The sequence below is a fragment of the Thermobia domestica genome, chromosome 1, assembly GCF_964235325.1.
Source record: "Thermobia domestica chromosome 1, izTheDome1.hap1.1, whole genome shotgun sequence".
NCBI lineage: Eukaryota > Metazoa > Arthropoda > Insecta > Zygentoma > Lepismatidae > Thermobia > Thermobia domestica.
Window position 1 is genome coordinate 24,276,546 of NC_137454.1, and position 24,464 is coordinate 24,301,009.

At 35.1% G+C, this 24,464-nt stretch overlaps 2 protein-coding genes across 3 annotated transcripts in view; one reads left to right on the forward strand and one right to left on the reverse strand.

Annotated features, from left to right (window-relative positions):
* The window catches only part of LOC145683797 (uncharacterized), a 148,986-nt gene extending 147,148 nt beyond the window's left edge, over positions 1-1,838 (reverse strand). Inside the window, exon 1 of the mRNA XM_081755382.1 lies at positions 1,729-1,838. The gene's annotated coding sequence lies outside the window, so the exon portion shown is untranslated. The remainder of the gene's footprint in view (positions 1-1,728) is intronic.
* LOC145683803 (lipid scramblase CLPTM1L) overlaps positions 1,743-24,464 on the forward strand; it is a 56,009-nt gene continuing 33,287 nt past the window's right edge. Inside the window, exons 1-4 of one of the 2 annotated variants that reach the window (XM_081755395.1) lie at positions 1,743-1,898; positions 7,667-7,844; positions 12,702-12,802; positions 20,040-20,241. In XM_081755395.1, coding sequence (XP_081611521.1) covers positions 7,689-7,844; positions 12,702-12,802; positions 20,040-20,241 — 459 coding nt within the window. In that variant the 5' untranslated portion in view covers positions 1,743-1,898; positions 7,667-7,688. Of the gene's footprint in view, positions 1,899-1,984; positions 2,117-7,666; positions 7,845-12,701; positions 12,803-20,039; positions 20,242-24,464 lie in introns of those variants that run through there. The other variant, XM_081755403.1, reaches the window with a different exon arrangement.

Genomic DNA, 24,464 nt, shown 5'->3' on the forward strand with positions numbered 1-24,464 from the left:
CGATAGGACCCTATGAGCTTACCACACATTATCCAGTTAAGGCTTTAACCTTTCCTGCGTAGTATGTCAGGTAGTTTAATTTACCGTACATTCTTGCATAGTTGTCCGCTTAAAATAATAATTTTAAAAAATCACGAATTCATACAGATTGTGTATTTTTTATCATAGTGTTAAGGTAGCCAATATATTAAATATTCCGATGTACAGCACACTAAATCGTTAAACTAACTGGTATAACGCTTTATGTATTCAATAGGTCTTACGATTTTTATTCTTTTATTGTTTGTTCCTATTTGTTTTCGTAAAAACAAAACTTAGCTTCCACTTAAGTGTTTTTGGGTATTTGTTCTCATATTTATAGTAAATTTTCCAGTTACTACCGCCGGTATAATTTAATTACATGGCAAATGGATACAGTGTAGGAAATATCATCGGACTTAATAAATACGATGGCTTTTAGGGTTAAATTTCAAAGTTGGTTGTCCGTTTCTAGTAAAATTTTGAAAATTTACCGGGAACAAATGGATAATTTGCTTATTTGTGTGCTTAATAATGTATAAGGAGAGCGAAAATTGTGTTTATTTTCTTATATGAAAGGTTTCAAACATGGAACTATTTGACAAGCGGAGGGAACTACTTGCCGCTAGGTTACTTTATGGTAGGATTATAGGAATAATGAGCATTTGTTTTGTAAACATGGCTGGTGGTAATGAAGAAAATCTATTAAAGTAAGTAAAAGTCATGGCTTAATAAATATAAAAACAAATTTGTAAAAACTGCGGTAAGCAAATAACTGTAAAGAAACGTGGAGAAAATTATACTTTTCAATGTAACGGTAACATAACTAATATAACGGCAAGGTTCTAGAATACAGGTCCCCCTTTCCATTTAGCTGTAATAAAGACAAAAACCAACGTGCCCTGTGGTGCTCTAACCCGCCTTCACTTGCTGACGCTCGCTTGGCAATACTATGAGAATTAATTATTAAACTTTGGTACAGGAAGGAAGCAGTAATTACACTTTTTGCCATAAATTAGGCGGAAGACTAACTTTGGAATAAATGCTGGCTTTTAAATCATAACACAATAGATGCTTCAATTTTTCTATGTAATGCCATTACCAGTTTTGCTTACCACACTTGCCCTATGTGCCACAATGAATTCTGCTTAGCCACAAATTGCATTTTCAATAGTTGTAAACGCTCTCTAATTCGATGATTTCAGAATACCCGTTATTCTATATTATTAAATTTATTTTACATCAAAAGCAAGTATAAAAAATAGATAGTTCAGTATTCCTTTCTCGGTGCATTAGTTTGTCATACGTTCAATTATTTCATTACCACTTGTTTCATTGCATTCGTAACAAGTGTATGGACTTCTCGTTACATAGCTTTCGGATCATGACATCGCACTTGACATTACATATACAAAAAGGTGTTAAGTTCACTTATGTCAGCACTTTCCCCGTGTGATATATCGTTGCTTAACCGCTAAAATGTTAAACAAGCGGAGAACTACTATACCTGTTATTGATAATCATTGATACCCAGCAGTCTACGTATCAGACTAAACACTAACAAGCTTATCTTCCGTTGATTGTTTACGTTTTAAGATACATCACCAGATTAAAACTATTTGGTAAACAGCTAAATTCAAATTCAAATAAAAAATTGGCACTGTTAACTACTGGAAAAAGAGACAGATTCTTTTTTTTGCGTTTACTTACGATGACTAGGTTTCTTCCTCGTCTACTACTTGCGGCCATTTTTGAAACAAACGACGAATGTAAACAGGTGATGTGGCGTGCGCTGCGAGAGGTTGTGTGGCATGACGGCAGTAAGCCGGGCAGGAAATATAGCGAATAATTAAAGCTAAGTGTTGAAAATGTAAAATTGGGTGAGTATTTAAAAATAATACTGTTTTGAAATTAAGTATTTCGTACAAAAGATGTTTACTCAGTGTGTTTATTTAACTGTAAATATCTGAAACAATAAGTCGATGACAGTGGAAGGCTCATTACAAAACTTGTTTTCCTCTAATTTCGACAAGAGTTTTTCAATTTCGTTCTAATGTTATGATTATTATGTATCAACGTTGACATTTCATACAAGAAGGTAATGTTTCAGTGTTGTATCTCAACTATTGTAACGATTTATGCTCGTGCTGTACAGTCTTAAGTCATCACATGCAATGTGAAAATTGCTGTGCCTGTTTGTTTATGGTACTTTTTTTTTTTTTTTTTTTTTTTAAATGAGAATTCTCCAGATTTATAACTACAGGTACTGTATTTATATATATGTGTGGATAGAATAAACCCCATAACGCTTTCAAAATCTCTGTTGTATTAGTGCTTTCCGTTTTTACTATTATGCTAGCGCCAGATTCTTACTAACACACTGGAAATCGTAAAGGGGCTTTGGGAGCAAATGTTAGCGAATAGCACCAAAAGTTAGAGAAATGCATATAAGAACTGAATGTAGTGTTCTTACGGAGAACTAAATTACATTATATATCTATTCCTTCATTATTACATTAGTTACAGATAATCCACGTGTGTATATAGGCCAAAATTCAAGTCTTGGAGCAACTGGAAATAATTTCACAAATAGATAGAATATACAGCCTGCCTTTTCAATAAGATCGACTGGTGCTATCCGCAGCAATCGCGTTTTAGGATATAGTATACATGAAGCTGCATCAGTTCCCGAAGGAGCAGGACGCTCATACTTTTAGGGATTATTCGTTGAGTATGTACGAACTTACAAAGGGGGCAACAAATCGACTTTTATTTACTTATCGACTGATACGAAAATAAAAAAGAACGTACCTGTACTTTATATCTGCATGTGTAGTGCCCTTGTCCTTTATCTATGACTATGTGTGTGTGTATGTGGGGGGGGGGGATTTAACGCATGTCTTGTGCACATGGATACTTCTTACTATTGCACTACGTAGGAAATTTATGGTATTTCATGTAGAAGTGGTAATAGAACACAGAAGGAACGCAGATCAGGTGGTTCTTATGTATACTATACCGCGTTTTATTAGTGTTAATTCCGCGCAGATTTAGTTAATGAGACTATAAGAGTTTTGGCTATAGTGCAGCTTTTTCTGGACAAAATCCCATGTTACCCGATTTTATGGGTTTGGGTGCATACTTACATTCATGAAATATTCATGTCTCTTAAGAGGAAATGTTCTCTTACTGCCTTAGAAAGTGTTTCTTAAAGAAGTTCCGTTGATGGGTTCAGACTTATTCTAGAAGGGCTAGATATAAATAAAGCCTGTAGTCATATCCCATAAAAACAACAGTGCTGAAAACCAACCAACTTTTGCTGTGTGGTCACTAAAAGCGAAGTATTCTATCTAAACAAGTCAGGTTAAGGGTGCAGCAGAAGCAAGTGCCACTTGGAGTGCGTTCGTAGAGCTGGCACGTCAACAACGGTGAGTGTATAGATAAACATGTATAACGGGAAAACACTTTTTACGGTATAAAAACACCTGCCTTGCGTGTGTCAGCTTCGCGACACATCTATGATGACTATACATTGCCTTCACATATCACTTCACTGCATCAGGAGTTCCTTGTGACGTTAAGAGGACACTGTATTTGCTGATAGTTGATAAGGTAATGCGAGGCAAGTGGTTACAACTTGTGTTATTCAGTCAAAAGAAGTAGAGGACAAAAGTGGAAGCGCCATAACAATATTTTCGGAAAGACAAACAATGTGGGTGGATCAAAATTGAAGTAACACGTGGGCGTAGTGGACAGCTATGTTTTCGGGAACTTCGTGTATAAATCTACAAATTTATGCACCCATAAAATAGTATAGAACCCAAAATTTGACTTAAACTATATTTAAAACATTTTCTTTTACTGGAACCTTTCCACAAGGTGATTTTTTTTTCCCTGATCCAGTTAAAAGTGTGCAAGTCTGAGGGTGTTTTGGCAGGCGCTTTTTACTATCACAATTACAACACACACTATTCCTTCCTTTTCTGGTTTCCCACAAATAAAAATTTTGGATCAGTTTTATTTGACTAACTACAAAATGTGCACATTTCACAGTATAGGGCTACCCGGCTTTTTTTTTTTTTTTTTTTTTTTTAACATACGTACGTTTCCACTTTACGAGTAGCACTTCCATTTTGCATACTCTGGACAATGCTTTGTTTGTAAGACTTAATCCGTGTTACACACCAGAAGTATATATAATCTGTGTGTATGCGTAGGGTTTTGTGTAATGCTGCCACAAACCACTATCACTTTATTTGTTTATGATTTCTGTTAAACAACAGTATATCTTTAACATATCATTAACAACAAAACATTAAAGGAAGACATATACTTTCTGAAAACCTGTATACTCGAAGGTAGTTTGTTCAGGGGTTCACGGGAGAAGTTAGCAGAGTGGACTAATACTTAAAATTTCATTATTGTGACAGTTCTGAAGGTGGTGATAGTTAAGAGTGATCACTGAACTCGGGCTATATATTTATAGGCTATATTAAAAAAAAAAAAAAAAAGTCAGACTAACGTAAACGGCATAAGAAGGTAAGCTAGGGAAATCAGGTAGTTCTGAAATTTTGAAAACTTTCAATGTTTAATTTTCAGTTCGTTTCACACGGAGCGTCTCGTAGCCTATTCCAACTTTACCACATGAAGATTGGGAGTAGGGAAGGGTTAGTTTTCTATCGCATTAGCTTTTTTTACAATTACAATAATAATAGTAATGAATAAACATAGGAAACATGTTCGTCATATACTTATTTCGTTATTTTAAACGATGATCTTTGCGTTACGTTGTGATATTTAGGAAGAAAGTTTAATTAATAGGCTCATAACTCAGTTGAAAAAAAAAAAAAGTTGGGAGTAGGTTGAGAAAATCACCAGAAAGGATCAACCTCGTTGACACGGTGGTAGAGCGTTCCCCTCTGGTGTATGGGGTCCCTCGTTTGAGTCCCTACTCGCGCCAAGGGAACTTTGTGGTAGACAAACACCATGTGCGTAGGCTTTCCTGGCGTTCTCCCGTTTCCTCCCACTTTCTTCATTCCACCATTTCATTCATTTCTCATCATCACTGTCTCCTTTAGCCTAGCCATCATGATCATGGGACATAAAATTCAAAGATTTCGTTTTTTTTTTTTTTTAAATTTTTCAGATAAGTTACCCGAATGTTTTTCCTCAAGATGTTTAATTAAGCTAAATTGTGAAGATGTTGGTTATTCTTATTATAGGGTATAGCGCTCCAGTAACAAAAATTTAATAGTAAGAGTCAATGGACTTCATCTACTACATCATATATATTACCTTAAAAGTACACTTATTAAGCCAATATACTAAAATTAATGGTATTTGTATCAGGTTAATATTATCATAAAATCAGCAATAATACGTTCTATACAACGCCAAAATAATTTACTATCTTTACGACAAGTTGTCAATTCAGAGCAAACAAACCGTGAGCTCTACAATTCTTGAAGAGTGTGGACGCATATTTCATTTCAGGCGGTAAACATTTGGTGCAAAATGCAATGACTGATTCGGTTCACCTTAAACAATCACTTGCATTTGTGAATCCTCAGGCAAGAAAAATCACAAAAATAGCTACAGATACGTCAGAACTGTGGCAAAAGCACTATCTGTGGCCATTCCAGATGATCAACTTTGTGATGAGTGGAAATTTCTGCAGATTCTGAGGATACACTTGCTGGAAATGAAATCACTCTTTGACGTATTGACAACTATAGGACTTCTTTCATGAGACAGAAAGGGGAAGATGGTTCACCAAAGTTTTCACTGATGTTTAAAGTGATGAAAGCTCAACTCTGCCTGTTTGATGGCAATGCTTACATTGAAAGAAGATTATCTTTATAATAATAATAATAATAATAAAAACTGTCACAGAGGAAAAGGCACACATGTCTTATAGAACCTTAGACAATATTCTGATGGTGAAAGATGCTTCGAAGTTTTGCTGTGTAACAACATATGTTATCTCATTCTAGTTTCTAAGAAAATGATTACCTTGGGTCATAATGCATAGGTATTACCAGCGGTTTCTGAAGGAATAGCGACTAGCGCAGGAAAGAAGTTGTCACGCAAGTGAAGTTAAGAAAAGCAGAAGAAGGGAGTTGGGAAATGCTAAAAGTACTAAGAAGAACATGGAAGAACTTGAAAGCAAGTGTAATGAAAGGAATAGGAAGTACAATGACACAAGATATTCTGTAAATTCTCTGCTTGGTGAAGCCACAAATCAAATCCTAAAGGCTCTTAAAAAGGGGGCTTAAAGGAGGCACAAATTGCTCAAGAGATATTGGGAGGTGTCTTGTCTTTGAAAGAAAAGGAATGCACACAGCACAAGTGTTGAAGAGGATCTATGTTGTTTTCAAATATGATGTTTTCAGTCTAAAGCGAAGGTGTTTTTTAAATCGGGCGAGTCGTTTGTCCTATACACTCTTTTTTTATGCGCCCAATGACAAATGAAAATGTCATGAATCTGGACCAACAACATAAGTGAATGAAATTACTATCTTTTATGATAACGTGTCGATGGCCAGCCTCCATTTCAAACATGTCCCCATTCGCCATACTCTTACGTTAGCGTGAAAGACAGTAAATTTATTCATTTATGTTGTGGATCCAGGTAAATTGCAACTTTGCATTTTCATTTAACATTGGGCACATAAAGAGTGTACAGCCCAAATGGCTCTTTAAAAAAATCCTTTACTTTAGATTGAAAACATCATATTCGGAAACGGTTTCCCCTTTTACATTTTGTTGTAACTCTGATAATAACAGGGTTACCCAATGTCAGGGGACTTTTGAGACACTCTGTATATGAAAAAATCCATCGCCGTACAAGGCCAGAAATAAAGGTTATGTACAACTGGAGACCATGCAACTAACTTGTCACTTGTCACTCAGCTTTCTTTACAGATATATTTTAAAAAAACCGCGGTGTCTCAGTGGTAGAGCGTTCACGACTGGTGCATGGGGTCCTTGATTCGATTCCAGCTCGCGCCAAGTGTACCTTGTGATAAACAGACAGTGTGTGCGTGGGTTTTCTCGGGGTTCTCCCACTTTCTTCATTCCACCATTTCATTCATTTCTCATCATCACCGTCTCCTTTATCCTAGCCGACATAAACGTGGGACGTAAAAGAAATATTTCATTAAAAAAGCAACTTTAATCATTTGTCAAAAATTGGAAGAGTAAATCACTAAAAATAAATAAATAAATAAAAATGTTACATTAAACGTACTCATCTCTATGGTCGTAATAGCTAATCTAGTGGAAGCCGTTTCAGATATTAAAATTCAAAATCTTGGATTATAATCAATATGGAGGTGAGTAAATTTAAATAAGTATAATTATTAAAAAAAAAAAAAAAAAAAAAAAAAAAAAAAAAAAAAAAAAAAAAAAACAATGGTGGATAGACTGAGAGCTTTAGTGAGTAAAAACTCTTTTAATTATTCGATATGCATCATATTGATTTATTATCAAGTAATTGCTACTTATTACTTTTAAAATATACTTAAAAAGGGTCTTATTTAAAAAAAATAAAAGTAAGTAGTATAGTTAATTTTAATTATGTCTTGAATTTTCTTTATAACATGAAATACAAATTATTTCCTCGCGTGTTCTCTTTGTACATTTTCAGTTGGAATCAACGGATCGCAGCGATGCAGCGGCCCTCAATAGCAGTTATTTTGAGTGGCCTGTTCTTAGGTTACATTTTCCATTCTTTGTATGTTATCTATCAACTGTTTGTACCTCCACCATGCTCTCAAAGCAGTAAGTGTATATCGTCGTATCTTCTGAAGGAGCCAAAATTACAGGTAAGCAAGTGTAGTGATATATTTATATTGTCGTGTACTATTTTATACTAAAATTTTTTATACCTTCTTTGGTAATACAAATATTAGTCTGATTCATGATTAAGATTGTAGACCAATTGCTCAAACTGTGGTTCTCGAAATACTCCTTTGTTCTCGTAGATTTAAACATTAGTCCAGAAAATGCAGAAAAATAAATAAATTTAAGCGAATTGAGTACCACACAATATAATTAGCTTTAAAATAGAGCGAATGGAATACGTATTACCAATATCTCTGGGTTTGCAGAGAGCTGGGCATACATTACAATGTTTCAAAATTTACGGAAGGCCAAAACACTTACTGAAAGGGAAAAGTTTTGAAGCATTTGTCATTAAGGCAAAATTAAACATCGAAAAAGGGAATCCGGATAATGAATGGGATGCCATCGTCTCGAATTACATTTTTTTTTTTTTAAATGAATGAATAATAAATAAATAAATAGTTGAATTTTGTTTGCAGATTTATTTATTTTAATTGATAGAATTGTGTAAAATACAATCAATAATGGTTACACCGATTTTTTTATGTAGAGTCAGTGAGAGTAATTATGAGATACCCGTCACTAATCTTCAAGCACTGTAGGTAAATACAAATTAAGAGCACAGACATTTAGTAACATCCTTCACAATGCTCTGTCTACATTTTTAAGTTTCAGTTTACAAAAGTTAGGATGTACCAATTTTTTTTTAACAATCTCATTCAAAAAAAGAAAAAAAAAAAGTTTTGAAATTTGAAATCCTATCATTAACTTTTTTTTTATCGATTTGTTCAGTAATATCACTATTGTGAAACCAATTGGTGTTGATGGAAACCTGGTAGGTCAGCAGTTACAGGTTAAGCTGAATTTGTTCTCCGTGGGCTTTTGTTTCAGAGTTACAAATATTTTTGTTGCTGTACCTCATTTTGCTTATGTGGAGGGTAATTATGAGACGCATGTTGAAACCTGTCTCTGTATCGTAGTATGCTAAGTTTCAAAAAAAGCTGTATTCTGTATTTTATGTAGTCCTATAATCTTGTTTCTTAAAAACTTTCAAAGTTGCAGACGTACATTATTTGCTGAAAATAGCCTAGGCTGTATATCAACACACTAAAACATAAAGAAATAGAAGTAGCGTAAGTTGTTCTTTAGTGTACAACCTAGAATTTGATCTAATATAGCCTATAGACATATCACAGTCAACTCACAAAAATGTTAGAATAACATCATTAGCTGTTTCCACCTTCTTTTTTAGTTATTATCTTGTAACAGCCAAATATTTGTATATCTTTATGTAATAAATACAAAATAATGAAGACCTCTTTCTCTCACAACTGGACTCCTTCATACCTTAGTATCACAAACATAAAGCTGGGGACAACAGGTGTCGCATAATTACCCTTTTGGAGGGAAATTATGAGACAGCACAAATTTGACATTTACTCATCAACTTGTGAGATAATAGGAAATTTCTTGGCAGCAAATTGTTACTCTATTGGCATCATAAACTGCTGCCTAGGTTAACTGCTTTCAAAACTAATGTAAGCTGAGTAATATGGAAAAGTTGTGAAATCTGTCTCATAATTACTTGCACTGATCCTACAAGTTTTAGGGAAGTCTGATTGCTACTAAAATTTATAATTATAAATGCTTAGGGATTTAAAAAAAAAAAAAAAAAAATGCAACATTGTAGTTTGAGTTCATAGTGCATGAGGTGGGAGATGGAAGAAAGTGGAAAGAACTGGACTAAATATTTATATCTAGCTGCAATAGAAAATAAATTGTAATATGTTTATTCATTAGTGTTAAAATACACTAACCTGGTCCCTCAAAAATACATTGATTTGTCAGAAGAACTTGCCAGATTTTAAGCATGTGGAAATCTCTGTGTTAAATACGTTATATAAGCCTGTACGGTCCTTGACAATGGGAACTCGATAAGTTTTCCGAAATATTGAATATTACTTTCCTCAGCAAAATAGAAACGTTTGTATTTGTACTACATAATATAGTAGAGAAACTCAAATAGGTATTGTATAAATAATAGATTATACCAGGTAAAGATAAAGAAGTGTAAATAGTGGTGGGCATAGAAAACATTTTTCGGTTTTTAGAGTAACCGAAACCAACCGGTGTTTTTGAAAATCGGTTCGTTTTCTATTGAAAACATGTTTTGGTTTTAAAACCGGTTCAGATTTTTTAAAATCAAAAAACAGTTTTGTTTTAAAACCGGTTCAGTTTTGTATCAAAAACCAGTTTTGTTTTTAAAACCGGTTCAATGTTCTATCAAAACCGGTTTAAGTTTTTATATAAACCGGTTTTGCCCATCCTTAATTCTAGTAGATTGTATAGATATGTTTATAAAGTAAAATATTCTTTATAGCATTCAATTTCTTTGAAGAAAAATCCAATATGCATTTTATTCTGTTAATACCAATGGAAAAATTAAGAGAATTTTGTGAAACAGTGTTTTAAAAAATACAGTGTACTGATTTGATGCACGCTTAGAGCTTTTTTTTTTTTTTTTTTTTTTTTTTTTTTTTTTTTTTTTTTTTTAAAGTAATAATTTTGTTTCCAAGGGCACAAGAGTAGCGTTGTCCGTAGAACATTGTGATAGATAAAAGTTTTTTCCCCACGTGAGAAGCGTTTGAGGAACGCTGGTGCAGAAATGTATACTAGCTTGATGGAGCTTTTCGAGTTAATTAGCTGATGGTAAATTAAAGAGAAAATTCTTTAAAAAATATTGAACGAATTATTCTTCTTCGCGCGACATCTCGAGATTATTTGTGAGTGATTAATTCCAAAGGTTAAAGGGAAAGTGACTTCGAGAATCCAATAATTAGTCTAATTGAAACTTCTCTTCTATCAGCGTAGTCGACCTTTGTAACTGACATTAAGTGAGCATCAGACAGGTGTCTCCGGGTGTCCTTTTATTCATTCCTTTCAAAACAGAAGTTGATACACAATGAAGGGAATTTGCTCCTGCATGAGGAAAGAACTTCAGAAATCCGAAAGCGAACTTTTCCTGTTCGAAAGAACTAGGAAAAGTCTGTTCACTCTGCGTGTGGTTTGTATCACGGATTTATTTGAATAGTGATAATAAAAATTTGCCAAAATCTTTTCGTGAGACACCCCATAAATGAGGGTATACAACATTCTGTACATGACATGTGGTACTTGTAGTGTTTTGCAAATGTGTTGTGGTTTACATTTAAACTAGAAAATGAAATCAGTCTTTATGATGCGTTGCTGGTTTTGTTTCTGTGTTCATAAATATTTGGATTTCGTAAGATACACAGCCAGTTAACCTAGAAAGATATTTTTCTAAGAAGTACTTAAATATTTACTGGTATATTTTATGACTAAAATGTATTATTTCGAAAAATACTTTGTTTACTTTGATTTCGGGCTTCATCTAATTAGAAGGGGCCAAGGGGGCGCAGTGGTAGAGGGCTCACCTCTGGTGAATGTGAGGTTCCTGGTTCAACCCCTGACCAAGAAAGTTTGTGGTGGACTGCATTAAGTCCGTGGAGTTTCTCGGGGTACTCCCATTTTCTTCCACTTTCTCATTCCACCAATTCTTCCATCAGCATTCACTTGCTTTAAACATCGTTTCCCTTAACCTAAAGGGAATAATCGTGGGACGTAAAACTGAAAGATCTCATTTCATTTTCATTTCACGTAATTAAAATGAATCAAGATTGAATTTTATGAACTTTTTTTTTGACAAGTAATTTCAATTGACAAGTAATTTAACAAGTAATTTCGTTTTAAGTAAAATGTAAAGAAGAAATAAATCGAAATTCTTATAGTATCATTCTTTGTAGCTGTAGTTGTTAAAAAGATATCCAACAGATGCCTGAAATTAGATACAGAAATAAAAAGCTGTTAGTGGTAATCTAAGGATACCGTATAGCTATGTAAACGACTTTTTGTTCACATAATTTTGCATTCTAGTCAAAATTGAATAAATACCATCGTTTTCCACCCTTATTTGGGGAAGTTTTCATGCGTAAACATTATGAGTTACCGGATAATGGAGACCCATATTTATGGGTGAATTGAAGGTATTAAAATCCAATACGTGAGACCACAGAATTTTCAGCATTAACCCAACACCATGGAAATGCCAACGGTTTGCCCACTCTGAGACAACCATTCACCAGAAATAAGCTGAACCTAGTTGACACCTCACCAACAGGGTGCCGACTCGAGCCGAATAGGGGGCCGCAGTGGTAGAGCGTTCACCTCTGGTGTGTGGGATCCTTGGTTCGATCCCAGCTCTCGTCATGTAAACTGGTGGACAAATACCGTGTGCGTGGGTTTCCTCGGGGTTCTCCCGTTTCCTCCCACTTTCTTCATTCCACAATTTCATCCATTTCTCATCATCACCGTCTCCTTTAGCCTCGCTGGCATAACCATTGGACGTAAATCGTAAAGATTTCATTTCGAGCCGAATAGATTGATATCCCTACACCATTATGAGCAATTTCAGTTAACAGGTAGTGAACTGTGCCCTGAAAGGCCAGAAATATCAACTACGGCAGTTTTACATCGTCCAGTTTAAAACCGTCTGGGCGTAAATAAACCTTTATAGCTGTGTAGGAATTTGTAGATTTTGCGTGTTTGTGTGTGTGAAGAATAGTGTACTTATATTTGTTTCAAAATAAAATATACATTATATTTTATTTACATACAATATTTGTGTTTAACGTGGTTCTGTGATTCAGTTTATACTAGTCTGATTATCAAAATACTTCAAGGCAAAGGAAGCAGTTAATAATATTAAAATTGTTTAGAAGACAGGATTAGAGAATAACTCTTTATTTATTTATTTTCAGCTTACCCTGTACACTTCATTATACGGAAGACCACAGTATTCTAGTGAAGTTGAGCTAGTTGATCATGTAGAAGCATTTAACTATACGAAGACATTTCAAAGGTAATGAAAAGAAATCTTTATTCTCTTCTTGCCACTTGGCTTAGGTTAGCCTGTGTCACTTACACATTTAATGTTTTCCATTGTCTGGGCATGTTGTGTTACGTCAATTCTTAATACAGCATTGTGCCCGGGGTTTCTCCTGTTTCCTTCTACATTCCCAATATACCAATTATTTCATTTTCATTCACTTCCATTAATCATACAGGGTTATTACAAATGATTGATCTGATTTCATAAATTCACGGTAGCTTTATTATTGAACATATTGTCAAAACTTTGCAGACGTATTGAAAAACTCAAAAAGTTTGTTTGTTTATGTTTCTGTTTTTGCAAGTTTGCTTTTGATTTCTGCCGCGAGAGCGCAGCAGTGAAAATTTATTGAGTATGAGCGACAGGCGCAGAGAAAGCTTGTTGAGGAGCACTGTTGATGCAAGCTTTCAATTCTGTTAGGTTTGTTGGTAGAGGAGGCATAAATACTGTATCTTTCACATAACCCCACAATAATAATAATAATATTCGCGTGGGGTTAGATTTGGAGAACGTGGAGGCTATGACAGAAATTGCTTATCAACCCGACCAAGAGCGATCCGTAGGTTTTTCAATCTGTTAAGGAAATCACGAACGTCGAGATGATCCAGAAGCTGTAAACTGTGCATACCATCGCCGAATGGTGAATCTTTGTTGAACTTCGTTCAGAAGTGTCGTTGCACTGTTAGGACAGACTGATGTGAATGAAACTCGAACACAACATAAGCTTTCTGTGAGTCTGTGGCCATAGTCTTCTCTCTCGTGGCAGAAATCAGCAGTGAATCTGCAACACAGAAAAACTTCTTGAGGATTTCAATATGTCTTTCAAAGTTTTGTAACAACATGCCCAATAATAAAGGTACACTGACTTTATGAAATCGGGTCAATCATTTGTAAAAACCTGTACGTCTCCTTCCGCCTACAGGACATAACCCTGGGATTTAAGTTAGATTTCATAACAGTGAAAAATAGTGTTCAGTACATGAAATGACTATCTCCGTTATTTCTCACTGGCGAAAATAGTTTCAGTTGTTTTATTCTGGGTTTTATAAATGGTTACCGGATGTGTTTTTGGTATGCTTCCGGGGGCGCGGTGGCTCAGTGGTAGAGCGTTCACCTCTGGTGCTTGGGGTCCCGGGTTCGATCCCAGCCTCCGCCAAGTGAACTTTGTGGTGGACAAACACCGTGCTCGTGGGTTTTCTCGGGGTTCTCCCGTTTCCTCCCACTTTCTTCATTCCACCATTTCACTCATCTCTCATAATCATCGTCTCCTTTAGCCTAACCGGCATAACCGTGGGACGTAAAACTTATAGATTTCATTTCATTTTTCATTTTGGTATGCTTCCGCTAGTTCTCTTTCCCGTTAAGTTTAAGAACTGTAGCTGTTGATCAACCATCATAAGGTAGTTAACTAACTTACTGCATTACATTGCTATCTATCATCAAGTTAAACATACAGCAACCGCCAGAGTCCTTCATGAGCTAAAACCCCAAAATTGAAGCATCAGCGGAGTATGCTTGTGACTGGGGCTTACCTCTACTTTGAACATGGAAAAATGTGGGAGTAGAAAGAGTTTTGTTTTTTTTAGTTTAACATCTCACGATTATGCTTCAAGACAAAGGGAGACGGTGATGATAAAACAAGTGACAATGGTGGAATAAAGTAAGTGAGAGGAAACAGAAGGACGCCGAGAAAACCCACATTCAAAGTGTTGGTCCACCATAGAGCTGGAATCGAACCAGGGACACCACACACCAGAGGCGGAAACTAATTAAAATTACTGAATTGTTAAATGGTTTTAATTTAGTGTCTTGATAAACACGGACACTTTGTGAAATTTGAACCTACAGCTTTTACGTGTAATCCGGAGCCTTGGTTCAGAGTGTAGCACAAATTTGAATAGTTGCAAATCCCTTGCTGTTGAGCACCCAAATATAGTAAGTGATCAGAGTTAACTTCTTTCTTTCACCGAGGACATACAAGACAGAATCTAGCGCTTAAAAGTACGATGCGAACCATTGCTTGGATTTGTATCAAAGGGAAGCAGCCTACCGGGAATATGTGAGTTAGCCCATAGTTAGATACTGAATACTATAGCTGCTTACTATGGGGAAAAATAAAGTTGAAGAAATCAAGTTATAACTGAAAATTACAGGGTCGGCCTGCTGACTTTTGTGATCGACTTCGTGCTCACAAAAAAGGAATTATACGGAGAAAAAACAGCAAGTTAGAAAATACAGGGTTCCTACTGTCAGGGAAGTTCAGGGAAAAAGACTGGAAATCAGGGAAATTTTATAAAATATATATTTTCTAACATTAATTGTAGACCAACTTTAGCTTAGCTAACCATTATAATGGACGTTGTTCAAATTTTTTATGGAAAATAAGTGAAATTACGTATGAGCAATTGTTTACTATTTGTCTCTATAGAATAAATGTTCTCATCTATAATTATTCACCGTTATTTATTCCTTATTTATATGTCAACGTCATCCTACACCTGTCATGAGAGTCAGGGAATTTCTCGTCAAAGGTCAGGGAAAGTCAGGGAAATAGATTTCTCCAGATCAATAGGAACCCTGAAATATTATCTTCAGTAATTAGGCTGATATTAAAACAATAACAATTCTCTGTAACGTACAGGATGATGACAGTTTCTTTAAAAGATTTCGAAAATTTTGAATCGTATTAAGACTCGAGTTTAACATTTTGCTTCTAAGTCTTATATCGTATCGTTTAAAGACAGCACACCAAATTTGAATTGATTTCCGCTCTGTATAATGTCAAACGCGCTCAGTGCATTTGTATCTTTGTGGATTTTTTTCCAGAAAATGACTGGTTTTTGAACTCCCGAGGTGCGGTAGATGAAACACTTTTTGCTATCAAACTTTTCATTTGCACCGCTTTTTATTTATTTATTTTTTTTTAATTTTTGTTATAGCAAACTGCGAGGTACTACCACTTTAGAAAAAAATAAACAAAACAATAATAAAAAATAAAAAGATGAAATAATTAAAACTCACAATTATGCCCTTTAGGCTAAAGGAAGAAAATGATTAATAAAACCAAATGGTTATCAAGATATTGATGGGATAAGAATGTGGAAGGAAAGGGAAGAACCGTGAAAACCCCCAGTAACTCAGTGATAGAGCACTCATCTCTGGTGCTAGAAATCCCAATCCAGGTGACTTTGTTGTGTAATACATCCTGTCGGTGGAATTTCTCGTGGTTCTCATCGATTTCACAGTTACATTTCACCAATTCTATTATAACCATTCATTTTGTTTCTCACCCGTCTCCTTTAACCTACAGGGCATAATCGTGAAGCGTAAAACTAGAAATATAATTTTATTTAATTTGAATGCTTCGTACAGTAAAGGAGAAGATTTTTGAGCACTCCTCTAACTTCCATTCCGCATAGATTGTATCATTTGAAGAGTGAGTTGATTGTATCAGTTAAAGCGTCATCAATTCAGTGTGTTTGTCCCCCCAAACATACTGTTTTGAATTGGCGTTAACAATCTCAAACCTGAATGTTTGAAAAATGGTGTGTGTTGAAATGTAGTTATATACCTAACTGTATTGTGGAGGGTCTTTGAGAAAAAAATGGTGGAATTTTGTGGGGTTGTTGTGTAGAAGTCATGACACTTGAGAAAATAGTGCAGTTTTATGAGGCTTGCTGTGCAGGAGTGATGACATTTATGTGAAAATGGTGGAGTTTTGTGCGGGTCCGGTACAGGAATGATGACACTTGTGTGAGAATGGTGGAGTCTTGTTGGGCTGCTGTGCAGGAGTAATGATACTTGTGTGAGAATGGTTGAGTTTTGTGGGACTACTGAGCAGGAATGATAACACTTGTGAGAGAATGATGGAGTTTTGTGGGTCTGTTGTGCAGGAATGTTAACACTTGTGTGAGAATGGTGGAGTTTTGTTGGGTTGCTGTGCAGGAGTGATAACACTTGTGTGAGAATGATTGAGTTTCGTGGGGCTGCTGTGCAGGAGTAATGACACATGCAAACGCACTTTAACAAGATTTTTATCACAGTATTAGTGTATTGTGTTAGATCCGCATTTCTTTGTTTTTGGTTTTGGTTTTTGGGGGGATCGCGGTGGATTAGTGATAAAAGCGCACACCTCTGGTGCATAGAATCCCTGGTTTAATCTTAGCTCTCTCCAAATTAGTTTTGTGGTGGACAAACACCGTATATGTGGGTTTTATTGGAATTTTCCCGTTTTTTAACCATGCCGTTATCATCATCGTCTACTTTAGCCTTAGATCATAATCATGAGATGCTAATAAATATATATATATATATAATCATTGTAGTATTTATTATGCGTTATCTTCCACGATCCCGAATTTTACATGTATACAATGTGTCAATTAATTAAATTTTTCTCGTGATTACGCTTTGTGGGCCAAAAAAGGTGATAAATGCAAATAAAAGATGACAAATACCTGATGGACAGCAAAAGAAAAAGAGAAAGTAGGAACATAATAAATTTTACCACCATACAACAACGCGCATCATGACTGGGATTTACCAATCAATCATTATGCCACACTCTCACAGTTTAACTGCGTGATGCGGGATCAGCGCATCCATTGTCGGTACAATTATTTAAATTTTTTTGGTTGTCGCAACCAGAGTTCAATGCTTTTTTTATTTGAAGTAGCTCTTCATATTACTGATGGATACATATTCAATATTTAAAATATGACTGCATCCTTGCAATAAATTATAAAACTTACGGTATTTCGCTTCTCTTTCTTAGTCTGATTTATTCTGCTGTACGGCTAAACTTCTAACATGATTTTTTTTTTCTGTGGAAAACCCCATAGCCCCAATAAAATAAACACTAGTTAAATATGTTGATTATTTTAGGAAGATAGATCTGAAAGTTGAAGCATTAATACTTGCTTTTCCTGGAAACCATTTCTCAACTTACAGAACAAATGAAATATTAATGTCGAACATTTGAAGTACACCAAACGTTTGTAAAATACTTTTCTTCCGTGTTTCTGTTCCTCAAGAGGAGCAGTTTACGAATTTCGTTCATCGTAACTTGGAAATGTGGAATGAATTGATACATGTTTCCATTTTAGAGGTACTTTATTACAGTTACGATATTTTCTAGAGTAAAAAATCCATCATGTCATAAGTGCTGCAGCAGCCCAGCTGAATAAATTACATCGAGGAAGAGGCAAGGGAAGCCTTGAATGAAACAATGTGTTTCACAACTCAAATATTCAGTCTTACCCTGTGTAACGAAGAAATTATATTTTATTCAAAACGTATCAGTGTGCACTGAAGCCCTTATCGATGACTTATGAAAATTGTAAAACTAAATATATGTGAAAATACCTGCCTACCTGTGAAATTTTTGGGAAAGGAAAGTAAAATAACCTCACGTTCTCGAAACTGTAGTGAACTTAGAAAAAGTGCGATGCACAGTCTTATCAGTGATAGTAATTCGTTGTCTTTCCTAAAGAACTCTGTTTCTTGGACAACAACGATGCACAGATAAGGTTATCACTTAAGCCTTAAATTTCTTGTTCGTCAATAGATTTTGAATGAATTTTTAGACAATTATAATTCGCTTTTCATCTGGTTCTAGAATCGAACTATAAAAATATTCAAAAAAATTTTCAGCTCCAATACAAACGTTCTTGTAATTCCTTTATCACAAATGCATTGCTTAAATCTTTATCCAACATACCAATAAAAGTAACTAATTTTGATTTCTTGTCCTTCCGTGAGTAAATTTGGAATGCATTTTAGATTTTCAGTTGTTGCATCAGCTCGTAACGCGTATGCCGTTTTCCACACTGGAATATAAAGGAGACTGTGATGTTTAGTTATCTCACTGATGTTAATTCGATTACGAAAGTAAAATGGTAAAAACTGTCTATGGTCTGAATAAAAAAATTACAGCCAGTTCAAGGGACTTAGTATAACGCTATCAGATTTGCTCTAATTTATTTACAGTCACGTTGACACTCAAAAATCCAGCCGTCGATAGTTCGGTTCCTTCAGTTCTTTGAGATTTTTGGCATAGATTTCGGAGCTCAGTTTCAAATTTACCGCGTTGTACTTTTCTTGTACGCCAAACATTTTTTTTTTTTTAAGAATATTTCCTACATAAAACGAATTCATTACGCTGTTGTTTTTTACTAAAACACAAAAATTCTGTTTTCTTTGACACACGCAAACACACACTCACAATCATTTCTGTAGAAAGAAAAGAGTAACTGACATCATTTTCAATCCTACATCCTTGTCTACAAGCTAACACAAAAGTATTTTATATTTTTTCATATTTTAGGACTTTTTGTTTTTCTTCTTCTGCGAATAGAGCGGGAATTGCACAAACGTTACATCATTGGAATCGTTTTCCATAAGCTTTCCAACTTTTTATCAATCATGGCTTGGTGATAATTAGGGGAGGTCACCGGGGCCGCCAACGCGAAGGTCTGCAACAGTCTTTCCAAAATGACATACAGAGCGTTTTTATAGAAATTTTGCTCTGAATTTTTATCTCACGCATTGCAGTATTGCAGCAATCTTTACCATTTTTTTAAAAAAATATTATTGTTACAAGTATTTTGCCTACACATTAGCATCATTTTGTCGGCGTAGTGTGACTGGAAGACTTTTCAGGGCCCCCAAATTCTGTTTTTTTTTTTTCATATTTTTTTAAAGGACTTTTTGTTTCTTTTTCTTCTTCTACAAAAGGATGGGAATTCCACAAATGACACCTCGTTGGAATTTGTGTTCCATAAACTTCCGGATGATGTATCAATGACTATGATAATTAGGAGCTCACCAGGGCTCCCAAGGTGAGAGTCTACGATTTCATTCAGATACTTGGTGGGCATAGAAAAGTTAAATATATACAACAAATACAACCATCCAAAATACCGCGTTTTCAAAAATCCTATACTTTTCAGGACCAGAGATTTTCAAACTTCTGAATGATAATCTGTGTACAGATCCATTGTCACATATTTTGATTCGCTTTGGTAGAATTGAAGCAATAGACATCGCTTTATTAATACGATCCAGAGAAACGGATCCGGCACGACCATGCGGTAAATTACGATCTACAAGGCTTTCGACTCAGGATTATAGAACTTACAATAGTGATAAATAAGTTTGTTATATTTCTGTTATTTATGTTTTATTAATCCATCTTATGTAATTTCAGAGATCTTACAATCCCATTACCTGAGAGGACAAGACGGAATGGTACATTATTTCTTCATGCGTGTGTTTCACCAAAATCGACATCAGCAAGAAATTGGGCGGAGTTAATGAAGGATCCCTATACAGCCTGTTCGAGAATTAGACTTACTAAGTATCACATTCCTGAAGCAGCGACTTTCAACTTGTTAGGCAGTGAAAAAGAAGTAAGTTTTCTTGCGCTGGAACACACAGCTTTTTAAAGAAAATAATATACTGTCTGTTATTAGAATTACATGTAGGGATGGAAGTCAGAGAGCACCAGATTCAGGGTGTATGGTAGGTGAAAGACCAGCACAATTCGCAGATCGCCTGTGATGTAGCGAAACCTTTCCAGTGTCGTCATGAATGTAGATGTCTTAAAAATTTTTGCCTTATTGTCTCTTCCTAATGGGTTTCTGTAAGATTTCTAAGTGTCGGAAGGTACCTCTACGTGGATAAGCACTGTGCGTGGGTTTTCTCGGAGATCCCCCATTTTCCTCCCAGTTTCTTCATTCCATCATTTCGTTCATAATCATAATTACCGCCCCCTTTAGCATCGGAACATAATTCTGGATTTGATTTCTTGGGTGTTGGAGATGATGTGTGACGCCGCTCTCAAGGATTGAGCTTTATTTTGTGGACCATACACATAAAACTGCTTTTCCGCTGTTATCGTATTGGAAAATGAGAAAAGTATTTATTAGCTTCAAAAACTTGCAGAAGTTAAGAACATACTTCTGCCAACCTCCTCCTAGAATCTGGTGTCAGCTGCCTACTTGATACCATAAATATCAGTAATCATCGTTTGTAAGCGTTATAACCACAGGTGTGCTCTACAGCTTTTTGATTGTTTGTCGTGTGTTCGCACAAATCTATTCATCAAGCCTCGTAAGATTTGCTTCTGTTGTTCACAGTTGTGTTGGAAAATTAGATGACCAGAAAGGTCATGAAAGATTGTATATACCATTCAGTGGTTGTAGATAGAGATACTCAATGCAAAGAGAGATTATTAAGAAAATGTAGTTGAAGCCTAGGAATGAGGTAAAAGCTTATTATAGTTGTATTACTGAAAACTAGATAGATCTTTAAAGGTATTCAATATCGTAAGATATTTGGGAAATAGTTTAATAAAAGAGAAACGAGGTAATAGTGGCGTTTACGTTTAATAAGAGTTTGTCGTAGTGTGTATATATACACCAGTTCATATTCGCTCTCTCATTGAAGCCTTTTCTCATATTTTCTTGTTTGCACAGAATATCTCTGTCTACAATCACTTTCGATCGTATATATACGATTTTTCGTTGCACTTCGTGCCCATTTAGTATTTCAGTACGTGATTATTCTTCAATATACTGGATTCTCCTGCTTCAAACTTAATCATTCATATTTGCACATTACTCTTGTCGTGTTTCCTGTCCGTACATATTTTCCTCCTGTGGATCTTGTGGATCTCAACTAGGTCAACCCTTCTTAATCGGAAACATGACAGCACGTGTTTATACTTAACATCCAGCATTTATCTGCAGTGCAGGGGGAAAAAACCCTGTAATATCTGAAGAGGGAATCCTTATTCTATCACAATATGGGCTGTGTTATGCAACAACCATTCAACCCACAATGAGTCAGTTTTGGGGAAATCGCAGTTATAGATTTCTCGACCCCATAAAATATTACCGTATGTGGGTTGCCTTTTCTCTTCATAGATGGCAGACCGATTGCAAATGCGTTACAGGATTTTTTTTAGTATGTTCCTTACATATGTTCGAAGCCCCCCAGCAGGGTTAACTCATTTTTTTAAATTTTGTGGGTTGACTGGTTATTGCATAACACCGCCCATATATAGTTAGAATTATTTATGTTTATTAATAAAACTGTAAGGGTTGTTGAACAATGTTCAGTATAGTCCCCGTAATTTTGTACAGACATTTGTGAGAACGTAACCTTTTTCCCAGTTTTCAATGCTTTTGATTGCGGTCTTTTGCGCATTCAACGTTAGCAACTATGCAGAGTTACTAACAGTAAATACTTCTTGTGGAATACTCAAACAGTCTCTTCAGTATATCAGAGTTCATTTTTTAACATGTTAATGTAATATATATATATATATATATATATATATATATATATATATATATATATATATATTTAGAGAATTGTCGTTTCGCAAATTTTTATTGACATAATATTTATAACAGTAAACTATTTGAATGAATAAAACTTTACCTTTAGTGTTCGATTCACCTATTCACTTATCCAAAAATAAGGTAAGAAAAAAAAATCAATATGCATCCGATAGCATCCATACATAAATATATTAGTTCTTACAATCATATAATGGAGATTTTTCTCTTTGACACAGAATACAACGGATGCAGTAGTCTATGGAAGCTTTCTCAGTATATATACACTTGTCTTGCAATCAAATCCAAATGTGGATACGGTATATAGTTCTTAACTTTTGGAAAAGTAATTTTGGTGTTCTAGAAATTGTCATTGAATGGGGCGGCGAATACATACCATTTTCGGCCATTTTGTGACAAGACGATTAGACACTGTTTTGACTTTCGGGAAATTCATTTAGGTGTGACTTGGTGTACGTGTGTGGAAGGGAAGTAACGAGTCCAGTGACTTTAAACTTATCGAGTTTCAAGTATTTTTCATTAATCTTATCCCTTACTTTCGAAAAACTAGAGTAAACTTGCCTGGAAGTGTTCTGGCATCAGAATACGCCAAGTTTTTAGGCTATACTTAGAAGCCAAATATAAGGGAAAAAAATCAGTATTTATTTTTTAGTATTGTTTTCTTCTTTTAAAAAACTAATAAATTAAGATTGTTAGTCGTATTTAACCATTTTCTTTTTTCTGTAAAGATGTTAAAAAGTAGCTTTCGGCTCTTCCCTTTAGCCTTAGACATGGATAATAAAATTTGACATTAAAAAAAAAAGCCATTAAAGAGGGAAAAAAGAAATACTTTTCATCCTAATTTCTTCAGCCGTGACGAAGACTTCAAAGGAAAGGCGGAGGCCATGAATATTGTAAACTTTTATATACAAACTTGAATGAATAGTAAAACTCGTTGAATGTCCTTGAATTCAATATATATTAATTTATGCAAAACAATGTATTGTTGGTAGTAAAATGCCGATTAGATGACTAGTATTGGGATGTCAAACTTAGCATGAAGTAGCAAGAATAAGCAAGATAGAAGAAGAAGTAATTTTGTAGTTGCTGTTTATCGGAATATTTTAGAAATAAAGATTTTTTTAAAAAAATTATATGGTTGAGTGTTGTAATACTCATGTATATATATATATAAGGAAGATTTATTGGATAAATGGTATTATTTTGTGTGGTAATTAATTTCAATAATGGCGTGACTATGTATCTCGAATCTACGTAAATTGGGAAGTGTTGATATTTAAAGAACCAAAAAATCCTGTTTGGATGTTGGAGCTTAGTGCTGAAAGCAAAACTTTGATGTTCGTAAGAGAAGCTAAGTGCTTTGTGTTGAGTTTCAGTATGATCTGTGTGCTCAGAGATAGATCCTCCTGCTCAATAGTGAAGCTTAGTGCTCAGGAGAAGAGCTCTAACCTAATTTGAGGAGCTTAATTCTCAATTGGGGAGCTCAGTGCTCAGTTGGATAACTTGTGCTTAGAGTTATATAGGGGAGAGTCCAGTTGTCAAGGACAGCCCAGAGGATGATAATGGCGGACAGGCCTATCTATATATATTAAGGTGGGTTGATAACCATGATGAAATTGTGCTCCGTGGCATCCTGATAGTGAGAAATAAAAGAATTGTGCATTTAGGAAATAAAAGAATTTACGTACGGCCTTGGGGGGGGGGGCACTTTACTATGAACAGATGGATTTCATGTTAATTAAGCCAGATATGGAGTACATATTGTATACGCATTCTAAACTGCTACCTCCAGTAGTATAGTGGTACAGATTGCAGACAACGTCAGAGCGGAACTCTATCCAGTTACAAACTAAAATGTGTTAAAAGTAATTCATTCCAGATTCATTTGCAGATGACAACGTTAGCTTGCTTTTGTTGTGTTTTCAGTTACAACCACAGTGTAGAGTGAAGAGGTAATATTCTCAAATTCTTACATGCTAAAGCAACTGGCAGCACAAACTCATACAAAATTGGACTTCGTCTGTACAAAAGGTATTTCTGTTCGAAAGTGTTTGGTTTGTAATATTACACTATGTCGAGAAGAATGACCAAGGACCCTAGTACGAACAGCGGATACATCTTTGACATTACATTCAAATCGACCGAATGACACGGATACTTTGGTAGAATAATTTGTTGATTACGAACCAGAATGCCACTGCTTATGTCATCAAGTAAAGGTGTGAAGGGGGTGATGGGAATACTCTCCCAGTCTATTAGTTCCGTGT